General features: G+C 43.4%; 1 protein-coding gene across 2 annotated transcripts in view; it reads left to right on the forward strand.

Moving 5' to 3' along the window:
• LOC142102239 (cytochrome P450 2C16-like) overlaps positions 1-12,400 on the forward strand; it is a 32,994-nt gene extending 20,594 nt beyond the window's left edge. For both annotated transcript variants that reach the window (XM_075186974.1, XM_075186975.1), the window contains exons 8-9: positions 8,784-8,925; positions 10,977-12,400. In XM_075186974.1, the coding sequence (XP_075043075.1) occupies positions 8,784-8,925; positions 10,977-11,158 (324 nt within the window). In that variant the 3' untranslated portion in view covers positions 11,159-12,400. The remainder of the gene's footprint in view (positions 1-8,783; positions 8,926-10,976) is intronic.
• Positions 12,401-13,675: the final 1,275 nt, after the last annotated feature.

Genomic DNA, 13,675 nt, shown 5'->3' on the forward strand with positions numbered 1-13,675 from the left:
CAATTCCTCTGACTCCTTTGAAAACAGTTACGACAGTTGGTGTTTCTGTCCAGTTCTGTAGGAACAGTGGGTTCAGAATTTTGACTGTAAACAAGTTAAACAGATAGCACATAATTTTGTAGCTAGTGTAAGAGAATCTTGGAGCAAACCAATAGGCCCTAATCAATTGAGCCATAGCAGTCTTTGATAAGTGTGTTAAACCATGACTAAGCTATGCCACATAATCTTTTAGTGCTGGATTCAGACTATTCAGCAATATTCTCTATCCCTGTGGCTTGGATTATCACTTCAATACATTTACCATGATAGTCAGTGGATGTGTCAGCTGCAGATTGGGTGGTTGTCATCATTTTTGTTAAATCTATTAGAGAGGGATTTAGTGCCTTGACTCTGCCATTGCCTTTTATAATCATCTCTAGTTTTCATCTCATCTGGTTTTAAATACGCTTCTCTGACCATAGTGTCTGTAACATTTACTCCAAATATCAAATTAAACAACTTTATTATATGTGGATAAGTAGGATTATGTACAGTATAAATCACATTCAAATATTTTAGAGCACTCCTAGAATCTATCTTAGGGTTGGTGCATCTCATAATAATTTCCCTTAAGTCACTGGGTGACCAGGGGACATGCACCGACCACTCCACTGGTGGGGAAGGTGGTTGTTCTTTCAGTGGATTTAGTGTTGGTACCATAACTACCATCTCTATCCTTAAGGGCATTTGATGTACCACTTCCTGACTGTCATCAGTGACATTTGTAACAGATAAAATATTACATATTGGGGTTACATTGAAGGATACAGAGGCAACATGACCTCTTGTGTTTGAAGTTAAAGGGTGGTCCGTTGCAATATCAGTATACAAAGTTATAGGTACGGCAGCATCTGGGACCTTGGAAGTCCACACTCCCAAATTCATTTCATGGTATCCTTGGCTTTTTGCTGAGGGTAATGTAGTCAGCTGAGAACTGTTCTTGTCTGCCTGACGCAAGCCTCCCTCTCTGCAGCTGCAGCAGCACTTGGCTGTGCCACGGGAGGGGCTGAGGCTGCTGAGCACATCTGAGTTGCAGCTACTAAAGAGTAAAGTATCCTCAGCACTTTGTCTAGCGTTTTCACCCATGTACATTTGTGGAACATGAGCGATGGATGTTTCTTGGTTAGTTTACTTTCTACAACCCACAGATTATATGACTTCCATTTATCAACTCTTTTTCTTTAAATATTTTTAAATTATCCCAAATTTCATCATCAAATGTACCTGTTATAGGGAAGGTTAATTTGCCTGAAGCCTGCTCATGCCAGCATTTAGGGTGTCACGGGCACTAGGAGTCTTTACCCAGGGATCACCAGATGGTAGGCTTACCAGAGCAATGTAGATGGTAATAGGGTACTCTGGTAGCTGGGTGATCACGGAACATGAAATGATGGCCGATGAGATGCTCAGGAAAGTCTATGACTAGCAACACTGGTAGTAATGAGGTAATAATACACAAGGAACTGTATGGACAAGGACACGTGAAGGTAGTCAGTGGTCTGCGATAGCAAGTTGTACCACTGCTATAGTGAGGAGGAATGTCCAACAGAAACAAGGAGGTGATGAGAGTCAGCGGTCTGCGGGTAGCAAGTTGTACCGCTGTCTGAGAGAAGGAATGGAATCCAAGTGGAGGTATCCAGGTAGTCAGTGGTCTGCGGTAGCAAGTTGTACCACTGCTATGTGAGAGAATGATGGAACAGGTGATACCGGAAACAGGGATCAGTGGTCTGACATCAGCAAGTTGTACCACTGAATATATATGTGAGGAGGTGCACAGGGGAAGACTGCAACACAGGATATACACAGGCACCTTATACACGATCCACAATAATATGCACAATATAGATATATATATGGATATAAATGACTGAGCAGGTCTGCAATCTAGAAAGTCTCTTGAAGTAGTCCAGGAATGATAACACAGTCAATGATGGCAATAGACTCAGCGGATAGCAGACTCCAGAGAGAACCAAACACAGTCCAGCAAGATATGCAATACACAGCACAGTCAATGAGAAGTATGCATACCGTGGTTCAGCAGTAGCAGTCAGATGGGATTGCAGCGGTACCTGAGCGGCTGCAGACCGACTGGATAGGAAGTCCCTGGATAGGTGAGGCAGCGGTCTAGCAGGTGCAGCGCACAGATGAGTAGACCGGCAGGGACACGAATCCACAGGAGTCAGCAACACGTGGAACTGGACTCATAGGGGACCCGGGAGAATGGAGATGATCCAGCAGAGGGTAGTAGATGAGATACAAATCCAATGCTGACAGGAGGGTAGAGGCCAGTGGAACACGTGAAGGCGTGGAGAGTGGATCAGCAGGAGATGGACGATAGCGCTGACCACAGCGGCAGGACTCAGCGGCACACGGAGGTAACCAGTAGCAACCACAGGAACCAACAGCGATGGGAAACAGGAGTGCAGCGCAGGGCAGGAGCTGTAGATCACGAAGTGTAGCAGATGGTAATGAAAGCGGCAGTCTCGAGGAAGTCACAGCAAAGATGAGATGAGACTGTAGTGCACGGAGGCAGCGGATAGTAATCAGCTGGCAGTCACGATGTTGGACACAGGCGAGTTGCAAGCAGGAGACTGCAGTGCACGGAGGCAGCGGATAGAAGCAGCTGGCAGTCACGATGATGAACACAGGCAAGTTGCAAGCAGGAGACTGTAGTGCACAGAGGCAGCGGATAGGAATCAGCAAACAGACTTGATGAGAAGCAGGTGAGTGAAGTAAAAGCTGGAGTGCCCGGAGGCAGCGGATAGCAATGAGCAAACAGTCACATAGATATAAAATAACGTTGAAGTGGTTTAGAAGACTGTAGTGCACGGAGGCAGCGGATAGGAATCAGCAAACAGTCCTGATGATACAGTTGATGGTAGAAGTGGTTTAGAAGACTGTAGTGCACGGAGGCAGCGGATAGGAATCAGCAAACAGTCCTGATGATACAGTTGATGATAGAAGTGGTATGGAGACCACAGGAATAGAAGTGGTTTGGAAACCACAGGAATCAGCAGCGCTGAATACACGAGGAATACAGGAACACCTTCAGAGACTCATGAGGAATGAGACTCCAAGATCAGGCCACGTGGTGTTGACCACAGGTGCTTAATATAGGGAGGTTGCCTGATCTGCCAATTGAGTTAAAGGGACATACACAGAAGTATAGGAAAGGGCTGCGCATGCGCAGACCCTCAGGATGGAGGACGGCCACGGTTCCTAAATGTCCGGGAAGAGGCACTCACGGTCCGGTGAGTGACAGTACCCCCCCTTTTAAAGGTGGGCACAGAACGCCTGGAACCGGGCTTGTCCGGATTTTTGGAGTAAAACTTCTTCAAAAGGGCAGGAGCATTAAGATCTTCAGCTTTGATCCAAGAGCGCTCCTCAGGACCAAAGCCCTTCCAGTGAACGAGGAAGTGGAGGACTCCTCGCGAAATTTTTGCATCTAGTACCTCGGTAATCTCAAAATCCTCCTCCTGATGAACTTGAACTGGCTGCGGAGCTGAGGGAGGAGTTGAAAAACGGTTGATAATAAGAGGTTTGAGCAAAGATACATGGAAGGCATTAGAAATCCGAAGACTCTTAGGAAGAAGGAGTTTCACACATACTGGATTGATAACTTGAATGATCCTATATGGACCAATAAAACGAGGGGCGAATTTCATGGATGGAACCTTCAAACGAATATTTTTAGTGGATAACCAGACACGATCTCCAATTTTTAGTGGTGGAATAGCCCGCCTCTTCCTATCTGCGGAAGATTTATATTTGATAGATGTCTTCTTTAAACAGGTTTTGACCTGAGACCAGATATTTTTAAAGGTCTGACAAACAGTTTCCACCGCAGGAACTTGGGTGGGCGGGAGGGCAGGAAATTCCGGAAAAGACGGATGGTGACCGTGAACCACCAGCACTTGACTTTTTGAAGATGACTCCTGAGATCCATCTTCAACGTCCGATGACGTCATGAACGCCCGATGAGGAGGAAGGCGTTCAGACTGAACTTTATCACACAGATCCGTAGATGAAGGATCTTGTGGAGGAGGACCTGGTGGAATAGACGAATGCTGTCTTTTGAATGAAACCACTTGGGAGAGACAACGATGATGACATTCAGTTCCCCAAGATGTAACTCGAGGAGTGCGCCAGTCAATCTGGGGAGAGTGACACTGAAGCCATGGAAGGCCTAAGACAATCGGACTTGTCGTAACAGGAAGGATCAAAAACGATATTTCTTCATGATGCAGGGCACCAATCTGAAGGGTTACTGGAGACGTACTCTGGGTGATGAGACCGTTGATGAGACGTGATCCATCTATAGCCGTCACAGTAATGGGTGTTTTTAAGGTAATCACTGGTAGAGACCATTGATTTACTAATGATTTGGAAATAAAATTTCCTGCTGCTCCGGAATCAATCAATGCCTGTGACTCAAAGGTTTTGGTAGCACAGGAAATCGTAACGTCAAAGGCGCAGACTTTAGATTTCATGGAAGATGGAGAGGACTCCAGGAACCCTAACCTTATCTCCCCAGTATTGGTTAGAGCCCGGCATCTCCTGGGACAAGAATTGAGCATATGCGTAGAATCGGCACAATAGATACAAAGTCTATTCTTTATTCTTCGGTCCCTCTCCTCTAAAGTTAATTTGGAGCGACCTATCTCCATGGGTATCACCGGAGATGAAGCTGGGTGAAATTGAGGATTTGAGAGAGGAGGTGTTTTAACCGAAGTTGTTTTCTCAGGTTCTCTTTCACGAAACCTCAGGTCTACCCGATGGCAAAGAGAGATCAAATCTTCTAAAGAGGAGGGTAGTTCTTGTGAAGTCAGTGCGTTTTTAATTTTATCGGAAAGCCCCTGCCAGAAGGCGGCAACTAGTGCTTCAGTGTTCCACTGAAGTTCAGAGGCTAAGATCCTAAATCGAATGACGTACTGAGCCACAGTGCGAGATCCTTGGCGAAGACGGAGAATGCTGGATGCAGCGGAAATGACACGACCTGGTTCATCGAATACACTTCGGAACGTGGAAATAAACTCGGCACTATCCTGTAACAATGGATCGTTTCTTTCCCACAGAGGGGAAGCCCATGCGAGAGCTTGTCCAGAAAACAATGAAATAAGATAGGCCACTCTGGAACGATGGGTAGAAAAATTTTGAGGTTGGAGCTCAAAATGAACTGAGCATTGAGTAAGAAAACCCCTACAAGTTTTGGGGTCTCCATCGTATTTTGACGGAGTAGGCAGGTGAAGCGTGGAAGCTGTAAACACCTGGGATGGCACTGGGGAAACGGAGGAAGGCACAGGAGCATCAACAGTAGTTGTGGCATCTTGTACAGACGGTCTTTGGGAGGCTAAGGCCTGGTAACACCGCAGTAAATGCCGTTGGCGAACTTCCTGTTGCTCAATACGAGTAACCAGATGCCGCAGCATCTCTTTGGCTGTAGGTTCCGTATCTGGGTCTGTCATGGCCTGATCTTACTGTCACGGGCACTAGGAGTCTTTACCCAGGGATCACCAGATGGTAGGCTTACCAGAGCAATGTAGATGGTAATAGGGTACTCTGGTAGCTGGGTGATCACGGAACATGAAATGATGGCCGATGAGATGCTCAGGAAAGTCTATGACTAGCAACACTGGTAGTAATGAGGTAATAATACACAAGGAACTGTATGGACAAGGACACGTGAAGGTAGTCAGTGGTCTGCGATAGCAAGCTGTACCACTGCTATAGTGAGGAGGAATGTCCAACAGAAACAAGGAGGTGATGAGAGTCAGCGGTCTGCGGGTAGCAAGTTGTACCGCTGTCTGAGAGAAGGAATGGAATCCAAGTGGAGGTATCCAGGTAGTCAGTGGTCTGCGGTAGCAAGTTGTACCACTGCTATGTGAGAGAATGATGGAACAGGTGATACCGGAAACAGGGATCAGTGGTCTGACATCAGCAAGTTGTACCACTGAATATATATGTGAGGAGGTGCACAGGGGAAGACTGCAACACAGGATATACACAGGCACCTTATACACGATCCACAATAATATGCACAATATAGATATATATATGGATATAAATGACTGAGCAGGTCTGCAATCTAGAAAGTCTCTTGAAGTAGTCCAGGAATGATAACACAGTCAATGATGGCAATAGACTCAGCGGATAGCAGACTCCAGAGAGAACCAAACACAGTCCAGCAAGATATGCAATACACAGCACAGTCAATGAGAAGTATGCATACCGTGGTTCAGCAGTAGCAGTCAGATGGGATTGCAGCGGTACCTGAGCGGCTGCAGACCGACTGGATAGGAAGTCCCTGGATAGGTGAGGCAGCGGTCTAGCAGGTGCAGCGCACAGATGAGTAGACCGGCAGGGACACGAATCCACAGGAGTCAGCAACACGTGGAACTGGACTCATAGGGGACCCGGGAGAATGGAGATGATCCAGCAGAGGGTAGTAGATGAGATACAAATCCAATGCTGACAGGAGGGTAGAGGCCAGTGGAACACGTGAAGGCGTGGAGAGTGGATCAGCAGGAGATGGACGATAGCGCTGACCACAGCGGCAGGACTCAGCGGCACACGGAGGTAACCAGTAGCAACCACAGGAACCAACAGCGATGGGAAACAGGAGTGCAGCGCAGGGCAGGAGCTGTAGATCACGAAGTGTAGCAGATGGTAATGAAAGCGGCAGTCTCGAGGAAGTCACAGCAAAGATGAGATGAGACTGTAGTGCACGGAGGCAGCGGATAGTAATCAGCTGGCAGTCACGATGTTGGACACAGGCGAGTTGCAAGCAGGAGACTGCAGTGCACGGAGGCAGCGGATAGAAGCAGCTGGCAGTCACGATGATGAACACAGGCAAGTTGCAAGCAGGAGACTGTAGTGCACAGAGGCAGCGGATAGGAATCAGCAAACAGACTTGATGAGAAGCAGGTGAGTGAAGTAAAAGCTGGAGTGCCCGGAGGCAGCGGATAGCAATGAGCAAACAGTCACATAGATATAAAATAACGTTGAAGTGGTTTAGAAGACTGTAGTGCACGGAGGCAGCGGATAGGAATCAGCAAACAGTCCTGATGATACAGTTGATGGTAGAAGTGGTTTAGAAGACTGTAGTGCACGGAGGCAGCGGATAGGAATCAGCAAACAGTCCTGATGATACAGTTGATGATAGAAGTGGTATGGAGACCACAGGAATAGAAGTGGTTTGGAAACCACAGGAATCAGCAGCGCTGAATACACGAGGAATACAGGAACACCTTCAGAGACTCATGAGGAATGAGACTCCAAGATCAGGCCACGTGGTGTTGACCACAGGTGCTTAATATAGGGAGGTTGCCTGATCTGCCAATTGAGTTAAAGGGACATACACAGAAGTATAGGAAAGGGCTGCGCATGCGCAGATCCTCAGGATGGAGGACGGCCACGGTTCCTAAATGTCCGGGAAGAGGCACTCACGGTCCGGTGAGTGACATAGGGTACTTCACAGCAGTTAAACCATGTTTACTGTACATGTAACTAGCTTCTGACCCCTCTGGTATTTTCAGGAGCACAGATGGTCCTTTCCTCATTTTAATGACATATTGACAAAACAACACAACGCTAGTTGTAATATTTAACTTCCTGTCTGGGTCCTGTAAACCATAGTTATAAAGGCAGTATAATTTTACCCTTGATTTAGCAAGGCTTTGTCACTGCGTCCGGTGAAAGGGTCACAACACAAAACCAGGAAATAAAATAAACCACAGAAGTTTGCATAATGACAAAATCAATAATCAATAAGCGCGATAAGGAAAATGACAAAGAACCTTCACCTTGTTCAAATCAATATACAAATGAAAGGAGTGAAAGAGAATAAGATGAGACTTATCAAACAGCACCGAATGTTGATCAGAGGCCATTTACAAGAGTTCAAAAGAACACATATAGACAGTTTCCAATGAGAGCACATCAGCAGAAAACCAGTTCAAACCTAGTGGCGGCCGCCAGTACTGTCACCAGTAGTACGTCTCACCCTGCAGGCTCTTGTACTCCTAAAAGATGGAACTTGATAACCAGGCACATAAACACCAATTGTTGTAGCTGTTTTCAAAGAAGGAGTTATAATGAAATAGAGTTAAGTTTATTAATTTGCGTGTGCATGGACCATCTGGTCTAAGTAGATCAGAAGGTAATGATAATACATTTACACATAGTCTTTATAGACATTAATCTTGGCATCCTTAGGCAGAGGAATGTTATGATTGACATTTGTAATGACATGTACATTGATTGAATAGCTATTTATTACATTATTATATGTGCCTCCACATTTAGAAAATGTGCCTCCCTGACCACAACATGTCATGGGGAGGCCGTAACTCTGATGTATAGAGACATAATTTCACTTATCAATGTGCCAGCCTTGCAAATAGTACATTTTGATAAGCATGATGCATGGTAGACATAACATTTTCATTTCTTGCAAAACTTAGCTGCATAAGACCTGAAGCATAGAAGTAAAATGTTGGCTGCTAGAATCCATTTTGTAACCCAGATTGATTATTCAAACTAATCTATATCAAGGGCAAAATAAAGTAATTTTATTAAGAACAATAAAATAATAAATACAAATTGTAACATGTACTTGATCTGGTGCAATGATAATAGGTAGATAACACTATACAACCCAAAATGTCAAACTACCACCAGCTCACAAAACACATAATCAGTAAGGAAATTGTTGGTCCTTTTTTAATACATTTCTGCATTCCTAGGACACCACTATCTATGTAATGCTGAGCTCTGTTCTACGTGACCCCAAACAGTTTAAACACCCCAATCAGTTCAATCCAGGACATTTTTTGGATGATAAAGGGAATTTCTGTCGGAATGAAGGATTTATGCCTTTCTCTGCAGGTATGTACTTGAAGTTAGAACTGAACTGTAAAATGGCAATCAACAGCAGTATCTCTATAAATAAATGCAGGAATATAATTAGAAATGTCTGAGCCCCGTAGAAAGAGCCCTAAATGCCCTAAATGGATCATAAAGTCATACCCACCACAATGCACCATCCCCAGTCTTTATCCAATAGGAAAGAATACTAATTGAATTAGTAACAAACTGGGACATTAGAATGCCATATTAAGATTATACTTAAAGGTACATATTTTCCACGTGTTCTTTGCTCTCTTCAGATTGGATCATTTAAAACTTTTTAATATAGATAGTTGCTTCAGTAGGAAAAAAGAAAAAAAAGAAGTGGTGGAAAAAATGGCAAGATAAAGTTATGCACCATGGGCAGCACGGTGGCTTAAAGGTTAGCACTTCTGCCTCACAGCACTGGGGTCATGAGTTCGATTCCCGACTATAGCCTTCGCTGTGTGGATTTTGTATGTTCTCCCCGTCTTTGCGTGGGTTTCCTCCAGGTACTCTGGTTTCCTCCCACCCTCCAAAAACATACTAGTAATTTAATTGGCAGCTATTAAATTGCCCTTAGTCTCTCTCAGTGTGTGTGTGTGTGTTAGGGGATTTAGATTGTAAGCTCCAATGGGGCAGGGACTGATCTGAGTGAGTTCTGTCTACAGTGCTGCGGAATTATTGGTGCTATATAAATAAATATATGATGATGATAATGATGATGAAAGAACTGCATTCTAAAATATATGTTAAGGCAAAATTAACATTTTCTCTTCTTTAATAGATCCAGAGTGACAATTACATAAAGAGGCACATATTAAAATGGACCCAAAGAGACCATAAAACTCATAAGAGTGCAGAAGTACAAACCCTCATGGTCATGTGCCTTTTTCTGTGCAAATTCATCTATGTTTTGTGTGGCAGTTCATGGCTTTACTGGGCCAAGATGGCTGCATTTACTGAGGGACACCTGCACTATTCCCCCTGATCATATCAACAAGATGAATAGAATTCAATATTTGGAATATTAGATATTGTCATTAAAATAATAATATTTAAGTGACAAATTAGTGATTCCTATGCAGTCAAAAATGACACTCTAGAACAGTGATGGGCAACCTGATGCACTTCAGTGGCTAAATGTGTGGCCCTTTAACCTTCAAAAGGGCCACACACCATACTTAATCTCAGGGTTAAATTAAAGCAATACATTTAATCAAAGAAATACACTCCGATCTATAATAACATTTCAGAAGGCATTTAAATTAGAGATGGTCACTGACCCCTGTGTTTTGGTTTTGGTTTTGGATCTGTATTAACTTTGTTTTGATCTTGGCAAAACCACCCTCACGTGTTTTGGCTTTGGATCTGTTTTTAAAAAAAACCAGCTAAAAAATGCTAAAATCACGTCATTTGGCTCTTTTTTTTTGTTCCTACATTATTATTAACCTCACTAACCTTAATTTCAAGTCAAGTTTTGTTAAGTGACAAGACCACTGCTATCCCTTCTGTTTATGAGCAATGGCATTCAGCAATGTCACTGGAGAATGGAGAGTGACAAGCACACTGCTACCCCTGTTTCTGTGTGAGCAATGAATCTCTCTGGAGTGCAGTACCTTATAGAATCCAAAACACGCGAGATCTGACAATGCAAAGATGACGCTTTGCCTCATTTTCAGTCCCGAGGTCGCTTGAAAGTATCAAGTCAGCTTGGCTCGGTACTTGGATCTGCTAAGTTCGGGTGGGCTCAGTTTTCAGAAACCGAGCCCGAGCATCTCTAATTTAAATTAAAAATAAACAAGTGGTAGCACCACCTGTTGCCATTCACTGCTCTAGAAAATATCCAAAATCTGTAAATACCATGATGTCCCTGTTCCTTTATTTAAACATTGATTGATTTTACTAAAGATGCCTACTTTCCATTCCTACCTACATCTTTACTCTGCCCCATTTCATCTGCTCAGAAATCCCCTTTACTTATAATTGTTTATGACTGGGACTGTAGACAACTAGATGCTAATTTGCCACATTTTTCTCTTATCCACCAGGGAAGAGGATATGTCTTGGGCAAGGTCTGGCAAAGATGGAGCTCTTCCTGTTCTTCACCACCATTTTACAGAACTTCAGTCTTCAGTCCCCTGTGGACATAGAAGAAATAGACTTAACGCCACAAATGAGTGGATTTGGAAATTTTCCCCATCACTACCAACTGTGCTTCATCCCACGTTAATTATTGACATTTTCTGTACATTTTTTAAATGAGTGGCTATTTCAGGTTTTTGAAAAGTAAGTTCTAAACACATGAAACTGCTCATTGTTATAGAAAAACCCATTTATGTATTTGCAAAGTATTGAGAAATACACAGCATCTGTAAAATTAATATATGCATATTTATGTATAACTTGCAATATTATAATACAATAGCAACTGTATTTAGCTGAATATAATGTATAGATGAAAGAGAAGTAATGAATAATCATTGAAAAATAAATTTACTAAAGAGAACATTTTGCTAAACAGATAATGTGACTGTGTTCATCCCTCCCCATGAGCCACACAATATGAGAATCTGTGTAATTTTGTTGCAGAAATGCACCTTATACACATAATTGAATAGTTTACTGTGGGCCTAATTCAAGACTGGACCATATATCCATTTGCCTAGTGTATCTTCATCATCATCATCATCATTTATTTATATAGCGCCACTGACTCCGCAGCGCTGTACAGAGAACTCATTCACATCTCTCCCTGCCCCATTGGTGCTTACAGTCTAAATTCCCTAATATAGACACACACTCACACACATAGAGAGGGAGACAGACAGACAGAGAGACTAGGGTCAATTTTGATAGCAACCAATTAACCTACTAGTATGTTTTTGGAGTGTGGGAGGAAACCGGAGCACCCGGAGGAAACCCACACAATCACAGGGAGAACATACAAACTCCGCACAGATAAGGCTGTGGTTGGGAATTGAACTCATGACCCTAGCGCTATGAGGCAGAAGTGCTACCACTTCGCCACTGTGCTGCCCACGTATCTTGCGCATGCCCATAAACCAAGCTGACGCAACTGCATGCCATTGCACGGAATTCATATTCACATGATCTAAAGCTTATGACACATTACGACTTGAGAGGTGGAAAGAGAGCGGGAAGGGGAAAATTAACGTTGACCTTGTACAGTAAGGGTGTGTTCACACAGAAGCGGCTAACACAAACCCTGTGTGTGGTGCAAGGTTACTTGTTTTCAGCCATATTTTGGGCACTTGGAACAGGGCAGGTGTAAATGCCGGATGATAGTGATGACCGACACGGCATTGTTTGCTGTCTTTCTCGCAAGCCTTTCGGCAGCTAGCACAGCACAACTGTACACATGGAAGATTTCTTTTCAATATGCATTGTGTACACTCTACGCTTTGAAGAGTTAATTATGTATCGCAAATATAATAAAAAAATTATATATTCATTTGTTCTTGTTTTTTATTAGTAGGTTTGCTATATTGTTACCAGTTGTTATTTTAAATTATTATCATTGTTAATACGCATGTAGTAAACATATTGCAAATGCTCTTTTAAAAATATTTCCGTCTGTATGTGTCTATGCTTATGGAAAGGTTGCACTGTTTATACAGAGCGCATTTCCATGCCTGCCCAAATCCTAACATAAATGTTATAAGTGTTTGGATTTGTATACGGACGTAAATATGCAAAAGTAGGGTACTCTTTTTAAACACGGAAATTACACTCTACTTGAAAATGTCACTGTGTGTGTACTTATCTGGTTCTCAAATGGGGGGCCACTGCAACCAATGAGGGATGACCAGGCGGCATTAGTCTGCTGCCCGCCAATCCCAAGTACACGGAAGCAGTAGCACCAGAGTTACATACAGTTGCTTTGGAAAGATTCTTGATGACAGTTTTAACATCTGCTCTCAATTCCTGTAGTCAGCGCTCTGCTAAGAACAGCAATTTAGTCTCACCTGGTCTACTGCACAGCTTTCTTTATTTTGCAATCAGATCTTAAGTGGAAAGGTCATTTCAATCAGAACATTTAGCTCACATTTTTGTAGCCTTTATAAAGCCCCTCAGTTCTATCAAACCTTTGCAGGAGCAAAGTTTTGATTCAGATTTCTATGCTTGTGCATTGAAGAAAACTTTTTTTTACTGTATATCACAATTCTACCGTCTTCAATCCTTTGACCTTGGCTTCATCCTCCATTACTCTGATTTCTCAAATCCTTTGACTTTGGCTTTGTCCATCACTTTTCCTATATCCTTGAAGTGGATGCATCAAAGAGTGGAGTGGGAGCCTTGTCTCCCAGACTGATTACAAAGATGTCCTCTGCCATGCACTTTCTTTTCTAAAACGTTCAACTCTGTGGAGGTTAACTATGAAGTGGGAGACTGCTGGCCATCATCCTGGCTCTTACTGAGTGGATGCAACGTCCAGAGGGGCCAGATTCCCTCATCTTATCCTTGTTGTTCCAGGCACGTGATACCCCTGTCCATTCCACAGAGGCCATGGACCCATGTATTTCATCAACCTTCCCAGCTTCCCACCTTACTGGTGGTAGTGGATCACTTCTCCAAGCAAGTCAACTTCATGGCTTTGAAGAAACTACCGTGAGCACTTCAACTCACCTAGATCTTCACCAAGGAGGTCTTCCAGCTGCACGGATTTCCTTGGAGTATCCAAATGAGTGGTTCAATTTGTGTCAAGGTGTTAAAGGTCCTCTGCAAG

The sequence above is a fragment of the Mixophyes fleayi genome, chromosome 9 (genome assembly GCF_038048845.1).
Source record: "Mixophyes fleayi isolate aMixFle1 chromosome 9, aMixFle1.hap1, whole genome shotgun sequence".
Lineage (NCBI taxonomy): Eukaryota > Metazoa > Chordata > Amphibia > Anura > Limnodynastidae > Mixophyes > Mixophyes fleayi.